Source organism: Scatophagus argus, chromosome 2, assembly GCF_020382885.2.
Source record: "Scatophagus argus isolate fScaArg1 chromosome 2, fScaArg1.pri, whole genome shotgun sequence".
Lineage (NCBI taxonomy): Eukaryota > Metazoa > Chordata > Actinopteri > Scatophagidae > Scatophagus > Scatophagus argus.
Window position 1 is genome coordinate 19058911 of NC_058494.1, and position 27548 is coordinate 19086458.

At 40.6% G+C, this 27548-nt stretch overlaps 1 protein-coding gene across 16 annotated transcripts in view; it reads left to right on the top strand.

Annotated features, from left to right (window-relative positions):
- Positions 1–27548, top strand: part of inpp4b (inositol polyphosphate-4-phosphatase type II B) — a 207159-nt gene that overhangs the window by 69670 nt on the left and 109941 nt on the right. For 7 of the 16 annotated variants that reach the window (XM_046415765.1, XM_046415751.1, XM_046415807.1 and 4 more), the window contains 3 exons: positions 5637–5963; positions 12436–12480; positions 23771–23889. The exons of 1 other annotated variant lie outside the window; for it this stretch is intronic. In XM_046415765.1, coding sequence (XP_046271721.1) covers positions 5879–5963; positions 12436–12480; positions 23771–23889 — 249 coding nt within the window. In that variant the 5' untranslated portion in view covers positions 5637–5878. Of the gene's footprint in view, positions 1–5636; positions 5964–12435; positions 12481–14507; positions 14611–23770; positions 23890–26788; positions 26964–27548 lie in introns of those variants that run through there. 8 more of the 16 variants (XM_046415787.1, XM_046415780.1, XM_046415773.1 and 5 more) reach the window with 5 other exon arrangements.

A 27548-nucleotide genomic window follows, 5' to 3' on the forward strand; every position in this document is an offset into this window, starting at 1 on the left:
AGCAGATAAAAACATCAGGTTCATGTGAACTGATGCCATATTTGCATCGTGTTTCCTGCATTGTTTTCCACCTTTTGAAACTGGCTGCTGCTCTTTTATTTAAGTCATCTCATTGCACCCTGTTTTTCTGTAGTAGTTTAATGGCACCTGACTGGGAAACGAATACCACTAGCTGTTCATGCTGATGCACTTCTAATACTGGCCAGCTATTGATAAATTTGAGTTGTCATGTATGTCTTATGTTTATACTGTAATACACTGGAAACAATGAGGATGGGATGCATCAGGGGTCTTTTTTTCTCCAGGAAAAGATATTTGGCATGAGAATGTGGCTTTGTTTGGCATGCTACAACCAAGCAGATAATAGAATCTGATAAAATAAGATAAGATTAGACCTCTATTATTCCCGCAGTGGAAAAATTTTAAAAAAGAGAAGAGAGACCTTGAAACTTCAGTTATAATGTGACAAGTCAAAATGACCATTGTTAGATGTTTCTTTGAAACCATTTCCGTTATCATTTTTTTCTGCTATTTCCAGTAGTGTACAGTACAAGATATTCTGGCTTTCTTGACAAATAGGTCTTCATTCAGAGATGAGGCAGAACATCTTTGAACAACACTCACATTCCCACATGCGCAGCACATTGGCCATGAAGTGACATTATTTTGCAATTTTGTATGTAAGAGATGGGTGATGAGAGTAGAAATCTTTGTTCTGAAGTTCAGCTGAGTAGCAGGTATCTTTACAGTGTTTAGTTTCCAGCACAAAAGCCACTCTTCCGTGCTCTCTTTGCTGCCGACGTTGGCAGATACCCGTTTGATTTAGCTAACCCACACTGCTACAGACTTATGTTCATGTGAGCTCAATTTTAGTAAGCATTTTTGCATCAGAGTGCAACAAGGACTACAGATTTTGTCTCCTAAAATTAGTCGCGTTAGGAAGATGTTCCTTTAGGGTCAGTATGGACAAGAAAAATGGTCACAGTAACTCTTATACTGTGCTTTACATTATGGTCTTTGAGTTTGGCTTCCAGACACACTCACCCAAATATGTCCAGATAAGAATTGACTTTGTCAATAAAATGTTTTGCAGAATCCTCAAATGTTAGTGTTGGGTTTGGTCAGTGGGGTGATGTAGTGAGGGATGCTGGATTTCTAAATTTCAATACCTGTGAGGTACACCTCCTTCAAATAAAAACGTTCCCTCCCCAAGCAACCAAGTGAATTCCTTTTACAAGACACTGGAATTCAACAACTGGGATGTCGGTTGAGGTGTAGTAAAGGAGGATGTTGCAACCTGACATGACAAGACATGATGAGAAATCAATAGCCTCATCCTTTCAGCTTCTCTGAAAGTGAAGGGGAAAGGGTGGGGGATGGGTGTCAGTTCATTTTTAATGTGAAAAGAATTCAAGTGGACCCTGACAGACACTGATTGTTAGTCCCATTAGACCAGATGACATGTGAATACAGATTATCTCTCTCTCTCTCTCTCTCTCTCTCTCTCTCTCTCTCTCTCTCTCTCTCTCTCTCTCTCTCTCTCAATATATATTTATATACATATAAAGATAAAGATAATTTTGCTCATTTCAGGGGTGTGCAACCAATATGAGATCATATGCTATCATGTGAACATTTTACACAGGTACTTCCAGAAGAAGCTTCCACGACTTCTGCTTTTTGCCTCAAAAAACAAAAAACGAGACAAATAACCGTAACCAGCTAAGTGCCTGTTGCCTGCCTGGTGCTAGCGATCATGTTAAATCATTAAATCATGTATTGACTGATGAATTGTTACACCTGTACTGCAAAGAGATCGAATATTAAGGCAATTTTGATGTCAGTGACTAAGTGTCTATGCATCAGTGAATTTTAAAGTTAAACTCAGTCTAATATGAGGTTTCAGCATTTCAGATTTATGTTTTGTGCTTTTTAAATACTGCATTCTCGCTTTGTGCTACTAACCCGCCATTTCAACTTTGAAACAAAAACATGGGAGCATAAAGAGGGGATTTCACTGTGAAAAGTCTGCTGAAGCCTCACTGAATCACTCAAATCTTTTTAAGAAGGACTTTGTTGAAAAATGACAACGCCTTGATGAACACATCAGTAATGTTTTAAGATATGAAACAAATGTGAACCTGTCCTTTTTGCCCATTTTTAGTTTATCCTATTCCCAGTGTGTTGTTTAGGTTAGTATTTCATTATCTGTAATATTAGCGGTTACAGTGGGATGCTATTCATGTCCACTTTGATTCATTCCGGGGTGTTCAATAAGTAAAGTGGTTAACCTGACCAAGCAGACAGTTTTTTTTCCAATAAGCAATTGAATATGTGTGAGATCCGCTGCAGGATTGTTTCATAATTTAGCGAGCTTGTCCCAACAGAAACAACTCTAAGCATTATAGGCTTTTAATCCTTTACTCATAAAGCCTTCCATATTGAAACCAAAACCTTTATTAAACTTTGTAATATTTTTAATATTTCGCTCTACAAACTCACTAAATTCTCATTGTTTTGCTTGTGCTGCCACCCGATGTGTGCATTGACTCCTTTTTTTGTTTGCTTTCTCAGAAATTTATGGCACGAACATGTTAGACAAAACAGGCACCCAGCATGGGCAGCCGTCTGCAAATGAATGCTTTGAAGTTGTCCTTATTGTTCTCGTTGTTGCTACACTCAGCATGCCGATGCCTGTAACAACAAATAAAATATTAATACACAGTAGATATTATAAATATACCAAAACAAACTGCAAATCTGTGTGATGGTTACACGTGTAAATCAACAGATGTGTAACTTGATGTGAAGTGAAGATGAGCTGAGGCCTGAGCATGCCCTGAGCAGTGGTCTGACCTGCTCAGGTTTGGCCACAGTATGTTTTTACATTGTAAGAACGGGATGTCTCGCTGTGGCTTTTACTGCACTACAGCTGTGTAACCCTGGTTGAAGCAACATCCACCCCAGAGTCAACTGTGAATCAAGCTATTGGCTGTCCTCAGTTAATACTGTGAAGGAGTGTATCACAAATTCTAATGGGCCTGAAGTGCTATGTGAATGGGTAAATGTGAGGATCTATTCTCCAGGCTTTGGGCTCGAATAGATAAAAAGGGCATGTTTATTTTCTTCTCCTCTCCTCAGTGTACTTGTACTATTCCCCATCTCTAGTGCATTGTCTATTGATTTTTTTCCCAGCCCCCTCTATCAGTCAGGCTTTAATAAGACAACACATGTCGCCTTTAAAAGAAACATATTAGAATGTTAATGATTCACAGCCCTGTGTGCCTCTTTACTGTGTCGTGTGTGTGTGTGTTTGTATGAACACACGCACACTATTGTGTTTTTGTGTATGCGCATGCCACCACATTTTCATTAAAGCAGAATAAGGCAACATTCATCTTGATGGTTTTAGGGAATAAAGGCGGGGTGGAAAGCAAGGAGAATGTGGCAATAGAGGGATGAAGGGATAAGGATGGAGAGGGTAGTAGAAAGTGAAGAAGAAACCTCCTCGTGCAGAGTGGATTCATCTTCTGTCTTATTGCTCCTGTTGGGACCAATTTATCTTCATTTATATTTTTGGCACCAACCCCAATACAGACCAGCCACCTCAGGAATGCACATGAAGCACGTGTGGCCTGCATCCATGGTTTGACCAGTGCTCTTTTTTTTTTTAAAGGTTGATTATATTGTTTAGATTTCTGAACATTTCTTTAAGTCTTAACACTTGTATCGGAAAGAAAGAAATATGTATTTGTAAACAGGTGAAACTTAGTTTGAGGTCATGTCAAATTAATTCATCATGGGACACCCAGTGTCTTGACGCATGCATAAATATTAATAAGCACATTCACTACAAAGGGTTTATTAATGAGCTTGAATTGGGTTGTTATACACAATATTTTCTACTAATGAAATCAGTACTATTCCTATATCATTGTTAACTGGTAACTAATTCTAGTTTCATGTAAAAAAATGAATCTAATAACTTTATCTGTTTTATTGTTGAGGAGCTAAAAAATGTAGAGATAATGTTGTAACTGTAACATATAGAACCTATGAAACAAGGTTACACAGTACTAATACAGTAAGTTAAGCCATAAGATAAGTGTCCTCTTCATCCCCATTCAAAAAGTTTCACAGCTGAGGCACCAGAACAGCAGAAACTTGTCCCCTTTAGTGACCTTAAAATTACAGGAAATATGTAAGTGCAACAAAAGGTAGTTCTAACTTCTTGCTTTTAAGCTCCGTTTTTAACAGATTAAAAGCCATTTTTATGGTTTTTGTTTGTACACTATATATACAAAAGTATTGGGACACCTGACCATTACACCAACAGGGATTTAATGACATGCAGTCTGAATACACAGACAACTGTCCAGCTATAACAACTGCCACTCTTCTGGGAAGGCTTTCCACAAGATTTTTCTGATATTTCTGTGGGAATTTTTGCCCATTCATGCCCATTCAGTTCGACAAGATCTGACTCTTAGTATGCTGAAACATTAAGATTTCCCTTCACTGGACGAAAGGGCAGCTCCTCAAAACAGCACCATAAAGAGGTGTGTCTGAATACTTTTGTCTGTATTGTGTATGTTTGTTGTCTCATATTTCCGTTTTTTCCATTTCAGGGTGATGCTGCATGTCTTTCATAATAAGTTTTGTAGACTTTTTGCCTTCTTTTGTTCAAGGCTGTCGCCTTCTCTGTGTCTTAGGGGATCTTTAGCTCAGACTACAGCACCTTTTCATTCAGCAGGGTATAAATTAACATTGATTTTAGATATGGTCTTACTGTTGCATCATGGCCTTGGTGGCTAAATAACTAACAATAACCTTCACAGTATGAGTGGGTGGAAAGACAGTGAGAAGAACAAAGAAAGGCGCAGAGGAAGAGAGCTGCAATATTGTACCAGAGTAACTCTTTATTTCAAATCATCGCTGATTGGAAAAATCTGTTTCAGCCCAGATATACACTGTAATGCAGTGTATATATATAATATATTTTGCCTAAATAACATGAGAAACATTTATTATGTCTGTTTGACCTGTTGATTTAATCCTGTAGTGACGTTTCAATGTTGGGTTATACTCAGCAGTTACATTACAACTGCACTACAAACTCTCACTGCACTGTGAATTCTCTCTTGCCTTCTTCCCCTCCTTTTCCTGCATACTGCATGTAGCTTCTGAAATCACATGCCGCATGATGCTGGCTTCAACCTCATGGAGCTCAGAGGTCAGATGCTTTTTAATTGTTTTGCTTCAAGAAAAGGAAAGGGGAAGAGGTGGTGGAATGGTGAAGGAGGCTGGAGACAGATGTCAGAAATCAGAGGGTCCCCTGCTGTCATGTCTGGATGCAGCATTGGCTGCGCAGTAAGAGGAGAACAGGAAAGAGAGAGGGAGAGAGCGGCAGAGTTGTGTCTTTCTGAGTGTGTTGCACTGTGCAGTCTGGTCTAGGTGTCCTACTGACAGCCCAAGATTGATGGATAGAGCCGTGTATCGCCCATAACATCAATTCTGTCCTGCTTTCTCTTTCATTCCAAGTCTCACTGCCTCATCACTCCTCCTTTCCCTTCCCCTCTCCTGCACCCCCCTCCCGCTCTTTCTCCCTCCCTCTCTCCCTCTTGCCGCTGCTCCAGGTCCCTCGCCTGTCCCTCTCTTTTCCGTGTTAGTTTCAAAAGGCATCTTTAATGCTGCCAGAGAGCGCGCTGTGAGGCAGCAAGAAGGCGAGGCGAGCGGATTGCTATCTTTGTGACAGCTTCTCTGCGTGGCAGGCGGCGTGTGAACCGGGGAACTGGACTGGACTGTGGTATTTCGTGGAGGAGGTGGGAGAGGAGGAAGTGGAAGAGCAGGAGGGAGAGCTGAGAGGAAATCTGGACAGATGGAGGACGGCACCCAGCACCTGGGACACTGCATGGTTGACATGAAGGAGCTGAGCGCCGACCCTGAAGGACTGACCGCTGCCGGTGAGCAGACTGCACTGTCTTGTCTTTCTGTCTGTCTGTCTCTTAATCTGTCTCCTCTTGCTCTCACTCCTCTGTCCTTTCTTAAACAGTCAAACTCTGCTAGTAGATTTGATTCTGTCTCCAGTACAACATTGTGCTGTCTCTATAAATGCATGTCCTGGTGTTGTCTATTTTTTGCATTTTTTTTCTCTACTTGTATTCGCAGTGATTCTCTCCTCTCTCTCTCTCTCAAACACACACACAGAGCAAGAGTGTGTGTGTGTGTTAGAGAGAGAGAGAGAGAGAGAGAGGGAGACAGAGTAAGCAAAGGGTGGAGTTACCGGTGAGATTGAGAAAGGGAAAAAATTTTAAATATATAGTAATCAATAATCAAGTGACTGAATTCAGTGCAGGTTTTCTGGATACACGCCTCAGGGTCATCTTGTTGGTATAATTACAAAAGAAGATTAATTATACCCTCCATTAACATAACATGTTTTCAGGTGATACAGAAAATAATAAGGTGATAATAAAATCTTCAAAGCAAAGTGGACACACTCTGCAGTACTCGGGATAAAGTGTCAACAAATTATTCCAGAGAGCTGATTTGAAACCTAATGGTGGCCTTTCTGCAGATTTACAATGAAGTGCTCTTGTTCTTGTGGTGTGGCTCAACGAAAATCCCAAACTGTCTCAGAGTGTGGTCATGCCTGCCTTACCTCACTTTGGGCAGCATTGGATTCTGTGAATCTGCGGAGAAAAGTTTGAAAACCCCGTTTGTCGACATGTCTGTTTGTGCATGTTCACCTGTGTGAGCATTTGTGTTTCTGTGTGCATGAGAATGTTTGTGTGTGTGTGTGCGCGCGCCTTTTTCACTGCAGTCATATTCTCTATAGTCGGAATGTGTTCTCACTAATGAGCACTGGCAGAGGGAAACTGGATGTCTCGGTGCCATCACAACAGGAGAATGCTAAAGAGATTAGCCATATCAGTAATGCCACAAAGCTCGCTCTCCAAGTTTAATACCTTTGCTCACCAAAAGGACAGACATTGCACGGAGCGCCGCTAAGCATTAGCATTGGCATTGCAAGCTCAACACCATCATCTTCCCTGTGGGGATAAGTAAATGGAGCCGTACAAAAAGGAATGAAAGCTCAATTCATGATGCCTTGTCTGCTTTGCCTTGAACCACGCAGATACACGCTGAACCAGCTTACATGCACAATTACACACATACCAACACACACACATGAGCAAATAACAACAACACCTCAGCACACCCTCACATAAATACACACATGCACAGACATGAGCGTGCGTGCACTCTCACATACAGCCGCACACACATGCTAATACTCTACCAGTTATGACCTGATTGCGAACCCTCGATACACGCTGCTATAAAATCACACAGTCACGGTTTTGAGATGACATCTGACAGGTGTGGGAGTATAACAGTAATGACAAACACCTCACTGTACCTCTGTTTTCTTCCCCCTGAGCATCCTGGGAGACAAAAGGGAAGAGCAAAGCACATAATTACCATGTTTGGCACGAAAGACAGGTTGACAACCGTGCATTATCAGTCGCAAGGTGAAATAGTTTATCTCCTCCTTCTTGACAAGAGAGAAAAGTGGGAACAAACAAGGTGCCGCACAGTACTTATTAAGGTGAGACTGAATTGGCATTTTACAAATTCCCCGCTGCAAGGGGTAATATTATTTCATCTATTAACTATTCGTAATAGAATTTGCATTTAGGCACGTGAGTTTTCAGTGAAAGCTGTGATGTAATTGACGGCGTATTCATTGCACAGTGGTTGACATCATAAAACTGTTGAGAAGCAAAAAATGCCTCACTCCGTGCCCTTGTTAACCCTACACACTCCATCTCCCATTGACATGACAGTGAAGACCTCCTCAGCACACCCAACTGATTCACAACACTTCATTAAACACTGGCAACAAAACCATCTGTCGCCTCTCAATCTCCCAGGGCAGTAATGTGACGATAACTCACTCTCCCATTCAGCACCACTTGTCCTAATAGGATGCCTGTTTGTGCAAACATCAATCGAGTTAGAGGTATCTCAGAAAGGATGCGCAGGTGTAGTTGAGGAGGCAAATTAAACTACAGAATAAAGAAGAACTGAGGAGGATAAGACTGGAGAAAAGTGAGTTAGAAGAAAGAAAGCTTTCAGCTTGTGTGTGTGTGTGTGTGTGCATATGTAGCAAGGATAAGTTGAGTTGATGGTGTTTGTGTTTGTGATTGGGGTGGAATGGTTTCTTTCAAAGACGGGCAGTTATATCCCCGAAATATTAATCCCACGGTGAGCCACATAAGTAAATTATTAATATCAGCTCAAAATCCAAATAACATTCAATATATAAACAGCATTTGTTTTTAGGCACAGGCTCTTACACGTAATATCTATTCATGAAGCAGATCAGAGGGAGTGATTAAGAATGTGTAGTGTACCCACTGCCAGGGGGTTTATCAGAGCTCTTTTTAGAAATTGGGTGATTTTCTTCCTTGAGCCGGTGAGCATGTGACGGGGATCGGGGCAGTGACTGGCAGTGTTTTGGAGCCTCTCCACAATTATTTCTTGTGGAGTCAGGAATAAGCAGCAATCCCACGCAAAATCCGTGTGTGTAGTTCCCCACAGATTTCCTACTTTTATTCCTCCTTTCAGAAGCCAGTGAGGGGTTATCACACTGTGCAGTGGGCAAGAAAGGAGGGCAGCGAGAAGGGAAGAGGGTTAAATGATCATCAGCAAGACGGACAATTTAAGTCCCTGTACATTAATTAACTTTGTCATTCCAGAGAAATCACCTAGCCCGCTCACATCCTAATAAATTACCCTTTCCTCTCCCTTCAGCGTGCCTTTTTCCTCACTAATACCGCCCGCAGACAGGGGAGTGATAGATTGGAGGTACAGTGAGGCTGTGCTATTATTTCTAGAGCCAGATGAAACTGCAGTATAGCAGGCGTGCACACCTCATTTGCTTTGGGCCCCTCTGAGAGTTACATCTGCATGTGCCGCCTGCCTGCTGCCATGCTGAGCTTATTACCATATTCATAATGCCAGCGGATATCGATTTTAAATACCACACCTGTTCCACTTTTCTCCACATACTTATCCACACAGTGGAGGTGTATCACCTGTGAGTGTCATATGCTGAAGGAGATGTGATTGAGGTGGACAGTACCGGTGGTTGACCTCTCCCCGTATAATGGGTAATTATTGTAATTAGGCATTGTTTATTTGTTTTGGTCAGCCCTGCTCTCGCCGAGAGGTTAATGACATGCAGCGTGTACAGTGCTCGAAGACAAGAATGATGTCACAGAGTACATAACAGGTGTTGTGTCCTTAGGTTGTGTATGCATAATTTGTTCGTAGTTTTAATAAGTGTGGATATTGAGTCACTGGGAGCATGCTAACAACAGTTTCCAGAGCTGCAGTGTTAAATGTCATGTAGTCAGTATTCATTCTCGAAGATGCAGTATAACCTGTGTCGACTGTCTTATAATCAAAGCATCTGACATGACCCTTCTAAATACTTGACACGCTCATGAGCTGGGCTCTAAAATTCAGACATCTTTTAACACCGCCCCACCTCCTGCTTCACTCTCAAGCAGTCGCTGGTTGCCTTGCCATGTGTGCATGCCTCATGATCAGCATCCTCAACCCATATCAGACCCAGACTAAGCTTTGCTTCTTATCTGCAGTTATTTCTGCAATGACAGATATTTGCTGCTGCTTTTTACCACTTCAGATAACCCAGTGCCTGGCACAGATGGAATCCTCCAAAGTAACTGGGCTGTTCAAGTGACAGTCCCTTATGATGGCACCAGAGACGAGACCCGGCAGCTGGCACTGTCTCAACCCACCTAGCTAAAGGGCTTTCTGTTGCCACTAGACGACATGTCATCGAGGCTTATTAAAGTTTCATCAGCACTCACAAGGAAGCCTTAGTGGTGACAACATGAGGAGACACGACCTCTGAGGAATGCGAAGATGATGATGATGCTGAGGATAATGTGAAAACCACATAGTGACACAAAGAGTTGTTTACATGCATAATTGGTCATTTGTGTGTGTGTTGACCTTCCCGTGTGCTTCAGCTATGTGTGCACCTGATTAATTAGAAGTGAGTTGACACAGCCAATTTCACCAAAACTTGAGAAGGCACTAGCAAATTGAGATTTTATTCACAATTTTGTTAACATATTCATTGAATTTACATATGCAGCACAAGTGTTTTTTTTTTAACAAGTTGCCGTGCATTGGGTTGTCTTTCCCTCAGTATGCAAGTGACTCTCAAGAGGCACCGGGAAATGCTAATGCTTTATGTAATTTAGTATACTTGTTATTCATTAGCAATCTCTGTAACATTGTTTGTTTTGCATGAATTTCAATGAATGTTCCAAAGAGAATTGAAACTTCTGAAAAGTTGGTTCGACTGTGTGAGAATTTATTAAAACAAAACTCATCATTTTTGGAAATCATTCAACATTTACAAAGCAAACTCATGATCACACACTGTCTGAAATCGAATCTCTCACAGTGATCATAGAAAATAAATTATGCTGGAGATCACATATGTTATAGTGAAAAACGCAGTCATTCAGTAATTGAATCACTGAATACAATTTAGGCTTCATGTCAGGCTTCATTATCCACTTTGTAATATTCACTTTTAATTCCATTACTTACTGTGTAGAACTGTGGAGAGGCATGAATAAAAAAGACAAAAATCCAACCTTCCATACTTTAAAAGAGCAAAGAATTTGAGGCAAACAATAATATATAGTATTACAAACAAAACATATTTAAGAATGTTTCTGTGATCTTGTGAAATTCCACATTTACCCCTTACGAGAAATCTGATATTTTAAAGCAACTTTCACTAACAGTTCAAACTAACTTTCTCAATACTGCTACATTACCCACAGGTATTCTCAGTTATCGGCATATACTTTTTGGGTCATGTCTATTAGCATAGCTGTGTTACACTAAGAAGCTTCTCTATGGAAAGAAAACCTTTGAGTCCAAAAACTTTCGTTCCCTTGTCTGCTGGACATCCCGTGGAAAATAACTGTCAAACGACGTTAACTACACAGGTAATTTGTTTTGTTTTGCTTCGTCCCAACGATTCCGCATTGTTTGGCTCGATAATGTTTATTTACCAGGTCTCCTCTTAGGGTTAGTAGCTGGTGGTGTTGGCTTAGGATGGGCAAGATATAATTTATGTCTTTCCAGCATGCACTGTTTCTTGCCTTGATCTTGGTATCATGTTGATGTATGATTGTTTTAGGTCAGGTCTAAGTTGACTCTGTAATGACCATGAAGACATGCTTTGTCATGAAAGGCTTTGGTGGTGACTGAAGTAATTATGAATCGCAAGTTAATCATTTTTAGTCTTTGTGAATTCTCCTCGTTACATAAAATGACTATTGCCTAAAGTCATGTGGCCCCCATACATCAGTGAGCATCGAGTATCCATGGCCCATTAGCGGCGTTGATGAGCCTTAGAGAGGGGCCAATTGTGTCCAAGCACCCCAGGAAGAGGAAAGTGTGGCTTAGTGGTTTAGAGAGCCCCTCTACGTGTTGCACCGTCGTGCACGTGTTTCATCTGTTTGGTGTTTGAGTGGTTGTGTGTCGGACTGGGAAAGTGATGAATGGGAGGCGATGTTGGTGACAGATGATACCAGCAGTCACTCCTCTGCTCATCATTATGGCATAAACCCTCAAGGACATTGGCTACCAGGAGATTGTTGTTCTGATGTTTACAAAGATTGCTGTATGTTTGCATAATCTGAACTAACAGTTACATCTATCACTGTGGCATTTTGGGACTCTGTCATGCTCCTAGCATGTTAAAGTACGATCTCTGAAGATTTTTTCTGCGGACTAAAATAGGTTCTGTCTCAGCGGTGGTGCATCACTGGTGAAAATGGATCAGTCTGCTTCTGTTTCTGTCACCTGTGTGGTTATATTTTATCCTTTAGAACACTTCTTTAGGGCTGAAACATTTAGTAGATGAATCAAATATTCAAATGTGAAGTGTGAAAAAATAACCATCAACTACTTTGATACTCAGTCATTTAGGGAAGGAAAGCATGCCCATTACTCATGGTTTACTGCCAGCAAAAAAAAAAAAAAGTGAGGATTTGCTGTCTTTCTCTTCTTTTGTCTGTAAATAAAATGTCTTTAGGTTTTGAATGAATCATCCGGTACAGAACAAGATATTTGAGATAAGTAATGACAGGCATTTTTCACTGTATTTTGACATCCTTTATACTAAATTATTATTTTATTAATCATAATAATTGACAGGTTAATCAGTGATAAAAGTTGTAATTGGTTGTGTCACGTCTTACTCCTCGCTGAAGTCAAACATCCATAGCCTGATTCCCTTTCACTGTGTGTCCACTCCATGTACTTTTATCTCAACTCCACTCTATCTTTCTTTCTTTTTCTGTCTCTCAGGTGTTATTCTAATGCCCAAGCTGCCTCAGGTGGAATTCAACCTCGGTAAGTCCTGCATTTATTCCGTCATTTTAGTTTTAACAGAAGTATTGAGTACTATCCCACACTCTCCTGGCATTCTTGTAAGCACATTAGATAAAAGACTCTTGGTGAAAACTCTTCGTAGTGTCAAATCTCTCTTCCCTGGCCCAGAAACACAACAAAGGTTTAAAAAAAAAAAAAAATGAAAAAAGTCCAAATGTTACAGCTGTAAACACACACCACAAGCTGACAGTTACACTAATGCACAAGTCAGTCAGAATTAGTGGCATATCTGCGGAAATTCTTAATCTTTTCTCAATTCTGACACAAACACATACCCCAAGTGTGGTTATGAGGGACAACGCAGAAAAAGACAGAGAAAACATGAGACAGAATCGCACAAGGGTCACATGCATTTTTTTATGCAACTGAGACTTTTGGAATTCGTTGCGGCTCAAGTCAAGATTCCTAAAGGGAAAATTCACAGAAATATTATTGCTGCTGTCTTTGACAGAAAAGTATTGGAAGCATCAAAGACTGCTGTCTCGGCTCCCTTGTTTCTATTTTTTTTTTTGAGTCAACTGCAACAAAGGCCACTGTTCACAATAATCTGGAGAGTGACTGAGGATGGATATTCCTCACTGCAGTTTCTCAGTTCTGCACAAACATGTCTTCCCTAGCTTCACTTAATGCCCCCGTGGCCTGGGCAGTGCGCAGTGCATAGCTTGTGATCATTAAAACGTTTTCCAGCGAGTTTAAAGCACATGTTGACACTTCATGATTCTCAGTAGTGATAGGCCCTTTGCCATTACCATAGAGGGCAAAATTACAATGAGCCATAATGACATGTGATTCATTTATGTAGAGATTGTGTGGGGCTCAATAGGACAGTCATTGTCCTGAAAACATGCACGTGTGTACATGTACGTACACACGTGTTAATGATAATGGCATGCCAATATCATCTGCACAAAAGTCAAATATAGCATTTGTAATGCTTGCTTTGATTTCTAAATGTTCGTTCTATTTGAATTTATACTCAAATGAAACTGTAGCTTTAGGGTTTGCACTTTAGTCGAAAAAACTATTTGAATGTAAATTCTCTGTCACGGTGGAAAACAGAGCTGACAGCTGGCACAATGAAATACCATGTCCTTCTTTAATTTGCCCTGGTTGAATGTGTGCTCATTGTACAGTACATCTGTCAAACCTTTCTCAGATCTATCAAACCGTCAGCAGTAATGTTTGATTTATATATATATTTTAACAAGATATGTGCATATTTTATATCTAACTTTTATTGATATTGATAAAAGACATGCAGTAGAAGCTGAATTACTTTTTTGCTCCAGAAGGAGGTTACATGTTTAAATCCTTTGCACGTTCAAATATATTATATTATGGATTATTTCTGACAAAAAAAATGGTACTAATGGTATTAATAAGAATAAGAAGAGTCATGAGCACTTAAGCCACAGTTAATAACATGCCCTCAGCAGCTGCTAGCTAGCCAGCTGCTTCCCAGTATGAACAGTAGATCGAGAGAAAGAAAAACATAAATCATCCAGCGTTTTTCATAGATAATGGAACCTCAGGGTGGTTCAAACAGTGTTTCCAGCTCTTTTCCAATAGCTAGCGCTAGCTCCAAAAGTTGCTAAAGTCACCAGATGATGTCATATGCTTATTTGCGTATTGGTGATCCCATCGCGCATGAATTCACATAAGTAGCTGTGTCAGAAGCAGCAAGGGGCAGGTCACCTAAAGCCATTTATAACAGGTGGATAGAGAAATCTTTAATCAAATAATCACAACTCACTGCAGGGACATCATAGTCTATATTTGAAGAAAAAGTGTCCCACAAGGGGTGGGGAAAATCAAACTTACAAATTAAATTTTACGAGCTATAGGAACATCCTAATCCAGAGATCAGGAGAGAGTGTGAGCAAGAGAGAAGCTTTTTATAGTATTTATATGGACTATAGTATTAACATAGTTTCAGAGTGAGAGCGCCAGCCTAACCATAGAAACTCACTGAAACTGAACTCCTGTAGTGAGCAGCGTCCTCCTGCCTGCCCCGCTCGCCACCCCTGCTGACTGCCTGCACACAGCTGAGCAGAGACCCCGCTACTGTTGGCACAACAGCAGCATGCATGGGTATGAATTATAATATATTTTCTTATATTTCTTGCTTCTTCCCCTGATGGTCTGAATAATTTGTTAAATGTGGTGCTAGTCAGAACAGAAGAGAAAGAACCACTGACAAACTACTCTGTCACAACAAGCAGACAGGACAGAGTCTGAGGCTGAAACTGACAGCCTGCACAAATTATTCATAGGTGAGGGTACAATAATAATTGTTGAAAGGAAACATTAAAAAAATATATATAAATAAATAAAATTTAAAGGCCTTTGAGAGAAGTGACATTCGGAGCAACTTTCAAGTCCTCAGAGAAGATATTTCAGCAACGAGGAGCACAAATACCAAATCCAGCCTCACCAGACTTTCAGTTGACCCTCAGTTAAAAGCTCATGGCAGCTGACTGGAGAGGCCGCAGTTTTTGCTTGTACTGGAAGCCAGTGCATCGATTTGTGTATAGTGTGATGTGCTTCCTTTTTTAATCGCTATTAAATCTCTGGCTGCAATTTTCTCAGTGAGATGAAACTACCACACATTCCACAGAGGTTATAAAAAAAGAACAAACAAACAAACAAAAAATAAAATAAAATTATACAGTACAGAGTACAGAGAATAATTGTTGATTGTTAATCTTGTGCACATATTTGTGTGTGGCTGTGTATGGGAGTGGTGCTCAAAAGCTGCAATGAACTTTGCAGCTAATTAACATTTAATTATATCGCTGTAGACAAACATGGTATTTAGGGGAATAAGGCTGCACTTAGGTGGTGATGATTAAAGGGACACTCTGTCAGTTTTACTTGCCATAGGGAGCACAACTCCGGCTGTTTAAATGTTTTCTGTGGCTCTAGACTGAGCTTTCTAAAGTTTGAAACATCGACTGAAAATGTCATCAGGGTTATATTGGCTTGGGTTTTAAAATATTTAAAGGTGAAATGCATGACGTGTTCAATAACTAGATGTTGCACTAGAGCACCGGCATCTCAGTTCCAAAACAAATGGACGCTTCATTTTCTCGATTAATTTGGTGAAAAACAGAAAGAAAGAGGCATCTGAACACACACGTCTCACCAACCTCAGATCACGCTGTCAAACGACACAGTGCCGATTAAATATGGATCAAGATTTTGTTACTCCGTAGAGTATTTCTTGCCTCGCATGTTCACATCAGGAGCACATTTTAGTGGACTGTTTTTCCCTAACATGTTGAAAGCAGACGCAGGGAGGATGACAGGCAGGGACTGGCAAACCAAGCAAAGAGCAGAAATCTCAGAATGCGACACACACACACACACACACACACAGAGGGATCATGACATCATTCTCAATTGCTTCGATATGTCTTTTATAACAATTAGTTGGATCTATCCAACCTTTAATAAAATCTTACAAACTGAAGGCGTGGATTTGGAAGAAGTAAAAATGAGAAGGTAAGGGTCTTAGGGTCTGAAGTACAGCTACATCTGGGAAAAGTAGCCTCCAGCATGCTTGGAACTTGATACAAACTTCATAAAGTCTGATTTGGATTATTCTAATTTAAATCTGTTTCTTGTGTGTGTCCTCCAACTATATAGAACAGCAACAGTAAATCTTCTTTCACACAAACAAATTCACAAGCAGATGTATTTATTCTGCCTGTCAGCAAAGCATCTTTGCCGTGGCCAGTGCAATACCAGAAGACACGTGAGTTTCAAAGTCATCGGTTAAAGCTTAACAACACGCACAGATAGAATAGAATACAGTTTATCCATCTCACCACTTGCTGGATTTTTTTTTTTCTTGCATCTCAAGCTTTGAACTTATTTTTCAAACCTAAAATAATGAGGATATTTGTGTGTGCGTTGGAGTTTGTGTCTGTCTTGACACTGTGTCGCTAAATCTTTTGTGAAGAATTTTTCTCTGCCCGAAATGTGAGCTACAAACAAAGCAGCTCATTTAAAAATTGTGCTTGTTTCTGTCACTTCGCATCCCAACCAATGTAAATTGGAGACTTCTGTGCCAGTTCGCCACTTATTCCAGGCATATCTTTATTAAACTATCAGTTGGGAAGAAATATTGATAAAATGAATGGTTATTTACTTTTGTTGTTGTGCCCCCCCCCCTCCATCTGCTGTGTCACTTCAAAAGCTTGCACTTGATTCCTGTCAGGAGATCATCGGTCTCTTTTTGGGTTACACTCATTCAAGCACTACAGTGCCACTTTACAACAGCCTGCTGTAATTTAGAATACTTCATACACTTATCTCTCTTTTTTTGAATTTTTCATTCTTTTATCCGAATGTCAGTGTAATTGACGGCCTTGCCACGTCGAACATCAGCTCAGTTCTGTGCCGCGATTAACCACAGTGAAAGCAAGAGGCTAATTTTTCTCTCTACAAAGACGCTTGTAGAAGTCTTTTGTTTCTTTTTCAAGTCATGTCGGGATTCTTTACAGCAGTACCAGAGCAAACGTTTTTTTTTTTTTTTTTTTTTTTAAGATGAATTTATAATATTTTTCAACAGTAGTTGAGTTGAAGAGAGAAGATTTAAAAATCCATTGTTCATATCCAAATTCACACCTCTTCCCTGTATTTTAAATATCCAGAGGTAAGAGGTGCCGTGAATGGCACCTTAACAATGAATAAATTGTAGTTTCAAAGTTGAGACTCCCTTGACATAGTAAAACAAATACATGTATTACATCAAAGTCTTTTACAAATTTAACATTAGAGTTAACATTATATGCTTGTTGGTTCGTGCAGCAGGTGAAGGACGTATTTTTCAGGACATGACAGCACTAATTTTCCCTCCGTTTTCCCCAGACCCACTCGCAAACAGGTGTGCATTGTGGTGGCACATGCAAATAATGTTGTCAGATTAATTGAAGCATTGAAATAATTATCATGATGAATTAAGCGTCTTCTGGAGATGAGCGTATATTGCTGTCTCCTGTGGCAACTCCCAGGGCTCCCTTCACGATTAAATGGAATTTAGATCCATTGTGGGGTCTCAGAGGCCCACTGCATTAAAACTCATTTCCAGCAAATTCATCTTGAAAGAGCCCAGCATATTCCAATCACACAAAATAAATACAGCGTAGTAATTGAAGCCTCCAAGGATGGGCAAACATTATTACTCCAATTGCTCAATTGTTATGGTAATTTGGGAATCAGTCTCAGTATACTTTGGCAGTTGAGTCGCTTGACTAAAATTGCAAGTCACATCTTTGTTGAATTAATTTTTACCTGAGCTAAGGCAGGTAATTCACTAATAAATGACCACAAAATGTACAATTATGTTCTTTAAGGCACTTTTATCAGGGCACCTTTATTTTCCTGCTCTTCAGTCCATTTGAATTTCTCATATTTATACAGCATACTCCTCTTTCCTCCTTCGATGTCACTCCCTCATTATGTGCCCTCTCTCTCAGGCTTCCTTCCTCAAACTCTAAATGTCTCTCTGCGGGACTCTCATGTCCTTTCCGTCTGTCGCCCTCTTTATTTCCCTTTCCTGCCACCCCCACCAAGCATCATAATAGCTCTGACCTTAGAGGGTCAGCCGAAGTGTCATATCCCTGTAAGATAGCCACTCTAGTGATGCATGGTTGGGCACCCAGTCCCATTTCAATCACCAGTCAGGCTGTGGTTAACTGTGCCGCAGCAAAGGGAAGATCCCTCAGGGAAGTCAAATATACGTCCCCTGAGGTGACTCATGGGTCAGTCAGCAGCTTATCTGTAGTATCCCATCTTGTGTGTGAGTGTGTGTGTGAGTGAGTGCTGTGGAGCAAAGAAAAAAAAATAGAAATATGTTCTTGGAAAAAAAATAAATGAATCGTGTCAAGAAAAGAGAGCCTGTGTAATTTAGACAAATGGAAAGCATCAAATTGGAGGAGATGATGAAACAGGCTGAAAAGAAATAAGACTGAGCTCTTTGAAAACCTCTGAAGCCTCTGTTGACTTCTGTATGCGCTTGTCTCTTTGCATGCAGCACACGCTTACTTACAACTTTGACACAGGCACAATTAGAGGCACACAGGTGCTGTTTGCATGAGCATTAGTGGATGCAAATATGTTTTTATATGATGTGTTTTTGCCTGCACATAAACCGCACTGCTTCAGCCTCCCTTAAACAAATGTTAGATTTCCTTTAATGTGAGTCCGAAAGACCCGGCACCAGGGTCTTGAATCACAATAGCCCCTAAGAGATAATACATGCATGAGCTCTGCTGCACTGCGAAATATTAAACAGCTCGGCCCTTTTCCTTTTCCCAACGCCAGCTGCTAAGACGATCAGAGACTTTTAATGTTACTGTTTGGCCAGTAGTAAACATGTTTGCCGTCTTTTCTTTTCCTCAAATCAGATTTTCAAGCTGGACAGATGCAGTATGGATAAAGCCTGATTTTCACCCCAGTTCAGTCACAGCCAGTTCATTTAAGAACTTGGTTATGATGCCTGATCAGTGGTCTGGCTTTTGGATATTTGAATGGATTTCTGGCATTTTGGTCCACTTGCTGTATGAGAGTTTGTCTAGCCATGCAGAAATGCAGAGAGCATTTGCCTCATTGCTCAGTCACGTATATGACCCTCCAACATGCATACCGACAGGAGTCCTTGCGTTGTCTTGGTCATCAGTGAGTTTATTGCAGCTAATTTAAGCCATTTGTTAAAAGTACATTACAGTATATGCGCAGACATACACACTTTAAGACCCCAAATCATGTCAGCCGTGAGCCTCCGTATTTCATTCATCCTCTTTAATTTCCTCCTCTGGCTTAGTGGAAAGCTGGGAGAAGTAGATCAGGTCTTCCTGAACTCTGAGGGGTTTTAAATCTTACAAGGTGCCATCATGCTACATTGCAGCCTGGGGATCCAAGGTAAATTCATACAGATTAGATGGCCACTGTCCAAGGATTTTCAGTCTTGCTACAGATACCATACTATAGCTGTCACATCTAATAGATCACAATCTTTACAGCATGAAAAATTGCGACAGTAGTTTTATTTTTGCTATGAAAGCTGCTTATACAGACAGTACATCCACATACATATAAATAAATCCATATAAAATATATAAACCCACAGTATCTAAACTGTGGTCCGGTTAACAAATAGTTTTCTTCCAGCAGCATGCACCTGTTTTTTTATCAGTAGTGAAAGAGCATCAGTAATACATGCTTCACCGTTTGCCTTTTAAAGTCCATTTAGACCGAGTTATTCCCTTCATGAATCACTCTGGGCTCCCCTGCTGTGGCGTTTGGCCCTTAATCCCAGACTGTTTTACCAGTTCTAAGACAAAACTCAGACTGGTGCAAGAATGTAAACACAGAGTTTCTGGCTCTAGCAAACCGCAATTTTCAATTTAATATGGCAAGATGCGATATTTTATTTTGAACATTCTTCACCGGGTCTCATTATGAGACAAACCTGGAGAATTATGGAGTTACTCTAATGCATTCAAAGGTCTGGTTCAGAAGTGATGTTATGATTTTGTTTATCACTATCCATCAGTCACGCCTCTGTGACTCCATCTCTGGGGTGGATCTTGACCGATGTGCCAATTTGGCTATTTTGAAACAGAAATCAAGTAAACAGTTATTCCCTCCAAGGTCAGGTTTATTTCCACTGATGAACTTTTTCCATGCTAATTTGTGTGTGTATGTTTGATGCTTGTTCTGGTTCAAAGCAAAAATCTCACTTTCAGTGGTCTTATCACCATTCAGGAACTAACATGAATGCTTTTCACAGGCAACACAGCTCTTCATCTGTGTGACATTTATACTACAAAGGACCATGAAACAAAGGTTTCTAAATATATTTCTATCTACAAGTAATTTTTTTGGAAAATTTACTGTTGCCAAGTTACAAAGCAGTAACTTAAACTTAGCAGATGGGAGATAAAATAAAGATAAAAAGGAGGATTTGTTCTAGAATTGGACCAAATATATTTATCTCACAGAGGGACTTAAAAATAAAGGCCTTGACTTAATATCCATGTTAAACTTAAAAGAGCCAGCTCTTTAGGTTTGGATCCTTCTCCACAACCTCGTCCTGTTTGTTGAGCAAGCTAGCCCTTACTCAGCATTTCTGCACCCGTATTGTCCTAATTTAATTTAATTTAAAGTTTGACTGGAGCCGGTGGACCAACCAGGCTCATTCGATATACGCTAGCCTGTCTTTTCCTTTGTTCTGTTTTCAGTACTTGATCACAGTTGACAGTATCTCACACTAAAGCCTGCTGTGTGGATTGACAAACTCTGATAGACAGCCAAAGCATCTTGTGAAAAACCATCAGCAACAGTATCAACTGAACCAACTCAGCGGGTGGGTAGTTGCTGAAAATAGTGTAATACCATAATTGAAATGGTCTGCTTAAGTATAATCACGTGATTACAGGGACTGTATGAAAATTAGTTTATTATTTAAAAGATAATAAGTGGGGTGACCAAACCATAACTTTGCTCCCCCGTATTGAATAATGGGGGTGTATTTGCATTGCTTGCTCAAGGCACCAATGGATAGGGTGTGTACAGAAGTGTTCTCTGTGGCACCTTTAACTACACCCAACAGTGATGTCATGACATATTTCCACACCCTAAAGACACATGTCATTTCACTACAGGAAGGTGAGAAACAACCAGAAGTTGAAAAAGACATGATTTCAGATTGTGGTTAAATTGCTCTCCCTATTTTCATCACTGTAATCCAAAGATGAAAATGTGAACCGTCTCACAGGCGAATATTAACTATAAAGTTGTCGATTCTGCCAGCAAAACTCCAGTCGCTTGAGCAGCTGATTTTTTTCTATTTTTGACCGATCAAAAGGGACCCAAAGATTCAAAGGAGTTTGACCGTTAAATGTGCCACTGTTATCACTGTAAATTGCATAAACACTGTGTTAGAATGAAAAGCTTGACAGGCATGGGACAGCAAGAGTAATTAAGGGAATGTGTTTAATGAACAGCTCAGTTCCAGTGAGACACATCAGTGATTCATGCACGATGGTATGCAGCTGTCCTGATAAAACAGAAAAGGGATGACGTGAGGAGCTTTTCTCCATAGGTTCAGGTGCTGTGTACGATCAGGACGTCTTGTCATGTGTTGTCATTCCTTCACCATAGTGAAATATCAAAGCTAAAAGGAAACTAGATTGTCATCCAGTTTGCATGTCAGTTTAACCTAAGGACACATTTTCTTCCCTCGAGATCAATAAAGTATCTATCTATCTATCTTAACTGTTAACGTAGCGTAAAGCACAAATCATATGTACTGTAATACGAACTGCTGTCGACAGACTGTTGTAATTCTGACACTTAGAAATCAAATAAGTACATTTAAAAAAAAAAAAAAAAATCATTGATTGGTGCTGTTAAGAGTTTCTTTTACAAAGGTTGTGTGTGCGTTACAGTATTTCACACAGATGCCGAGACATTTTGTGAATGACTCCGCCAAACCTCTCTCCAAGTGAACCGCTTTTCATTTTATTTTAGACTGCATCAGTCAGCCTTCAGCCAAATGTTTCTTTGTTGTATTTGATGCGGTTTGTTCAGTTTCACATAAAACAGGTTGAAAGGGAATAGCAAAGTCACGCATTGCAAAAAGCTTTGAATTTTGAATGCTAAAAGCTTCCTCTTTCATTTATCTGCTTTCTTCCATGCAAGCGTGTCACAAATGCTCATGAAATCCCTGCTTTGTTTGTGTCGCTACTCTTTAAAAAAAAAAAAAAAAAAAAGCCAAGGACAGCCACCTTGATGGCACGACCAGCATACTAGTGCTGCAGGGAAATATCTGGTTCAGCCATGGTTTTACGGTAGGCGAATATCACTGTGTGTTTGTGCATGTGTGTGCACAAAGTAAAACTTACGCTGAAGACTGTGTGTTTCTGTACAGCTGCAATAAAAGTACAATCTGAAATGATCCACAGGCGCACCCTTTTACCATGTAGTTTACCTAGTCTCTTTAACTAAAGCATCAGACAGAGTCAGATAAACCACCTCTAAAGCTCAGAAAAGAAAGGTGGTCTACATGCATCAGGGTGTTTGATTCCATGGTACTGAACCTTTCATTTTTTTTTCGCCAACTTTTTTCTAGTTCTTCAGTCAGCCTTTTCAAAATCCCTCCCTTTCATCTCCAGTTGCTGCTCAGTTGCTTAAACATTAAATTCACCCCTATGAAGATTGAGCTGCACACAAAGAGGCAATCATCTGCCCTTGCTTTTTTTAATGGAATTTCACCCACTGACTGATTATTATCCAGACATTATTTTGCAGAGTAATGTGTGAAACTGACCAGGCATTGCAAGTGGATCGATTGCTGTTTACGTGCCAGAATTGTGCTGGGTAGATAAAAAGCAGCTGTTGGACAGGATCCAAGGAGGTTGCTGAGCACAAATCTTGAGTGTATACAGTGTTCATTAATACATACATTTAGAGTCATATGCTGTAATTTCCTGGATATCAGGTTTTACAGATCTTAAACTTGTTTAGAAAACCTGTTAAGTTGCTTTGTGACTTAGTCAAAATGCAACTCTTCTACTGCACATGTGACTTCACTAAAGGGATAGAAAGGAAAGACTCACCAGTTTAGCTGAGATGGAATCAGTGAGTGTTATTTTTTTGTAACCAGGAAGTGTCGGTTTCCTATAAAGGAATAGTGGGGTGTAAACTCTTCCTGTCCTTGGAGGAGGACTGAGTGACAAGCTGCTTTTGTTGTCAGAAATGAAAACCCTAATAAAACTGATATCTCACTGCCAGAAGTAATTCTGCTCGTCCTGCTGCCGTTTTAATCAACTGCTGTAGCAGCTACAGTATATTTAATTTATTTGCTCAAACTTTTATTGTGTTCTAAGGTGAGGCCTCAGTGAGGACAGTGGACTGAACTCACTACAGGTGATGCACCTCTGTAATGTTTTGGCATGTGTCTACTAATCTGACGGGAGATATTTATAAATCCACTAACTAAGTTTTCTTCTCCTTTCTGTGCCGCTCTTTATTTACTTTTTGTCTCTTGTTGTCACATCCGGAGTTTGTGACCCAGTGTGGTGAGATTTGTGTCACTTATGTGTCTATTATAAAGGTTTATGTGCCTCTCTCATCTTGATTTCCATCCTCTTCTTCTCCTCCCTGCTCTCCTGTCATCTCCTGTTCTCTCACCCCTCTGCCCTCTCTGTCTTTCTCTCACACCCTCTCTTCCCCTCTGTAGCCTGTAATGATTTGGTGGCCTCGGGCAGAGACAGGAAGCCCAACGCTTTGGTCCAGGTGGCTGTCATAGATCCCCACAAGCAGCACGCCGTCTCTCTTGCCTGCACAGAGATAGTGGAGGTAAGCGCCCCCACCAACACACACATGTGCCTTCCTTACCCCGTCTCGCTCTCTCTGACCTTTGATGTTTGTTGTTTTGCTGTGTCTCTGGGTCACTGGGTCTTGGTTGGTGTTCTCTCCATCTTTGTCTCTCCATCTCGGTCTGCCCTCCTTTTTCTCAACCCTTTTTTTCCGCCAGATCTGGTTCATTGGACTGGAACAGACAATAAGCGTTAACCTTCTATTCACTGTGACAGTCCAGACATCTAAAAGAGTTGGTGTGTGACTCTTAACCACTATCATCTCTCAGTATGTACAGTATGTTGTTGTGGGTTTAATTGACGAAGTGTTCTTACAGTGAGTGTGTTTTTATCCTCTTTGACTTCTTTAAATGCGTGTTTTATTGCCTCCAGTGTGACAGTGCTGTTGCAGGCACACAAGTGTTTTCTGGGTAGCAACAGCTGCCCCCTAACCCACCATGGAACGCCTACTTAGACACATATATGTAGCGACACACACACACACAGACAGATACACACATTTTTTCCTTTCCTCACATGAGGGCAAAGTTTCCTGACTCGCATTATTTTCCTCCTAATCCAGTAAAGCTAAATTAGCATAACCGTCTCTTTCAAAGACTGCTTTTTTCCCTCAGTCCTGTGAGGGGAACAGAGTGTGTGTGTGTGTAGAAACACAGGATGTGGTAGGATACTGTATGCTGGCTCAGCCAGCTCTGCAGACATTCGGAGTGCTGCTGGAGTTTTGATTTCATGGCTGTAATGTTGAGGATTTGGAGCTGAGGATATGGACTGCTTTCGCCTTCACAAAAACAGGGTATGTGCCTCATTCTTTATGATTTTGCAAGACTATCTTTGAAGAGAGGTTCGCAGCTATTTAGGATAGTGAGATGAGGAGTTTTCTCAGTCTTACACTCATTTTATTAGTCTGCAAAACAGAAAAGTGATGATCCCTACTGTGACGTATAGCTGTATATCCAGTGCGGCACACAGACATTTGATCAGTAATATTAATGTTATTTCTGACTCAGAAGTCAAACAACACTGAAAAAAAATTCAACATGACTTTGAACTCCTCTTCAGATGAACTGTCGGTGTTTTGTTAAGAGGAACAAAATTTACTTGTCAGGACAGTGGGACATCTGTGCGTGTTGCCATCCAACATGCACAGGAGCAGATGTTCATTAACCTGTGTGTCCAGGAGGACGTGTGTGTGTGTGTGTGTGTGTGTGTGTGTGTGTGTGTGTGTGCTGAGGAGCCCCAGTGTGTGTGTAGCTTAAATCTGAGGACAGCCCAACTGCCACTTGTGTTTCTCCTGTTTGTCACATTCCCGGGATGCCAGCTCTCAACAGCTGCCGCCCGCTTTTCTGGACACTGACTGGAGTCTTGGCCGCATGAGAGCTTCAGCTTTAGTCCTACTCATGTGATAGACATATTATCAGGAATCCACTGTATATAAGGGTTTAATTGAGAAGATAAATGATGTAACGTGTCAGCTGTTATGTAGCCCTCTCCAGTCTTACCCATGAATTACTAGACAGGCTTCAGATAAAGAGGTGGATAGCATTTAATCATGTTGAATCTGGACTATGTCATAGTCTAAAGAAACTATCTCTCCAGGCGTGATTACTTAAAAAAGTTTTCCAGCGTACATTATATGCCAAAGGTAACAAGTTTTTCAAGTACAAACTACCTCTGTATATGTTGCTAACTGCTACTGTACCAAAACAACAGTGTTTTTATATTTAGTTTATGGTATCAACTGACAATTTGACGCAATGCACAAAACAGATATGAATGTTTACTGCTGGGCATAACAGGAGAAAGAGTGAGAATTGTAGATTGTGGTGCGACAGCCTCTGATGAACAAGACAAACAAGAATATGAAGTATTAGATCCTTAGAGAAAAAACATTTACTTGGTGTTGAAGTTTTCAAATGTGAATTTGGATGTTTGTTTATTTGCATTCATTAACAATAGAAAAGAAGGATAAAAAAGATCATATAGAGCCCAAAAGCCTTTCTGTTTGTGCCAGCGTTGCCTGATTATGCAGAAAGAGACAATTTGTTAAAGATAATGATAATTTGGGTTACATTTTGTAACTATTTGAGTAGTTTCCCATTTAGCCTAAAGAAGTAAAGACTTTTTTATGTGGAATATTAATATAAAGAAATAAGTAATTGGGCTTCTTTTTAAAGTCCTGATTGGGCCGATTGGTTTTCCTGCTAATACAAAATTGTAAAGTACATACATTCCTTGTATATTGTTTTGTCACATAATGCAATGTTGAGATTCAAACATAGATGGCACTAAGTGTTATTTATACAGTGAGTGCTATGGAACACAGCGCCATATTTCCGGAGAAGGCAAACTGTTTTTATCTCCACAGAGCGAGCGTATATTTCTCTGTGGGTTCTGTATCTTAATCTACTGTTGGTTAAACAGAACAGAACAGCGACAACTTAAGTAGAAATTCTAAAGTCTTCTAAATCTCTTTAAAGTGCAGTGGAAAACATCTCTGACAAATTGTATTTGAAGCTGGCGACACAGGAAGTTTATTTAGTATCTCCTAAGAAAATCCTGTTGCTTAAACATCGGCAGTGGGTCCAGGAGCGGTGCCACTCGAGGGGATTTGACGTCATGCAAAACCAGTGGATAAATCGGCCTTTGATGTCATGCTAGTCAAGCGAAGAACCCCCTGCCTGGAACAAGTCCAAAAAGTCTAGTCTAGTGTGTTTGTGTGTGATTATGAGTGGTCAAGGGAGGGGAGAAAAACCTCCAGTGTGGGGAAACTCATGCCAGAATCCTCGTACTTCCCCTCCAACCAAATCACACACACACGCATAGATACAGACACACACCCCCTCTCTCTAATGGCCATTCCACTGAGGTTTGCCACCCGAATGGACAAAAAGAGAAGAGAGGGGCAGCTGTCTCCCATAGCATATGTTGAGCATTTGTAGGACAGTCTGGCTTACTTTTCTGTGTAAATGGAGACAAGCTTACCACTTGAGCTCATCTCAGCCCATCAGTAGGACTAAGAAGATTCAGCCGCAGTTGAGACTGCCAAGCATGCTGGTAAGTCTGAATGAGGCCTATTCAGTGTGCTAGTGAGGGAGGTGTAAGGGGCTCTGTGTGTGTATACCTGCACACCCTTGAGTATAATGGCACTGACTGTGTTTTTGTCAATGTACAGTACTGATACACATCCAGATTTGCGCTGAGCTCAAAGCAGTGTGTCGGTTCCTCTGTATCTGTACCCGCTGTTCTGAATGGGGCTGTGTGTACACAAACCACAAAGCTTCATGGCTGGGCAGCAGAATGGCACCGGGCATCAAGACAAGTCGGTATTACCATGTCTTGAGAGGCTGAAACAAGATAGACTTGTTTTATTTCCCCTCTGTCAGCGCGTGGAAGGTTTCTAAAGGCTCAGTGGGGTTAGTGGTGCGGTGAGGAGGTGGGTCTGCATGTTCCTCGTGTGTGTGTGTGTTTGTGTAGTGTGTGCAGTTGAACACATATTTTGGTCTCTGAGTGTGTGTGTCTGTGTTTTGAGTACAGTGCTGTTTTAAGGGCACTTCATTCATTCTTTGGCTCCCAGTCCTTTGCCACCCTTTATTATCTCAAGGTCTCTCGGCTTGTTGGTGTGTCAGTCTCACCTGTTAG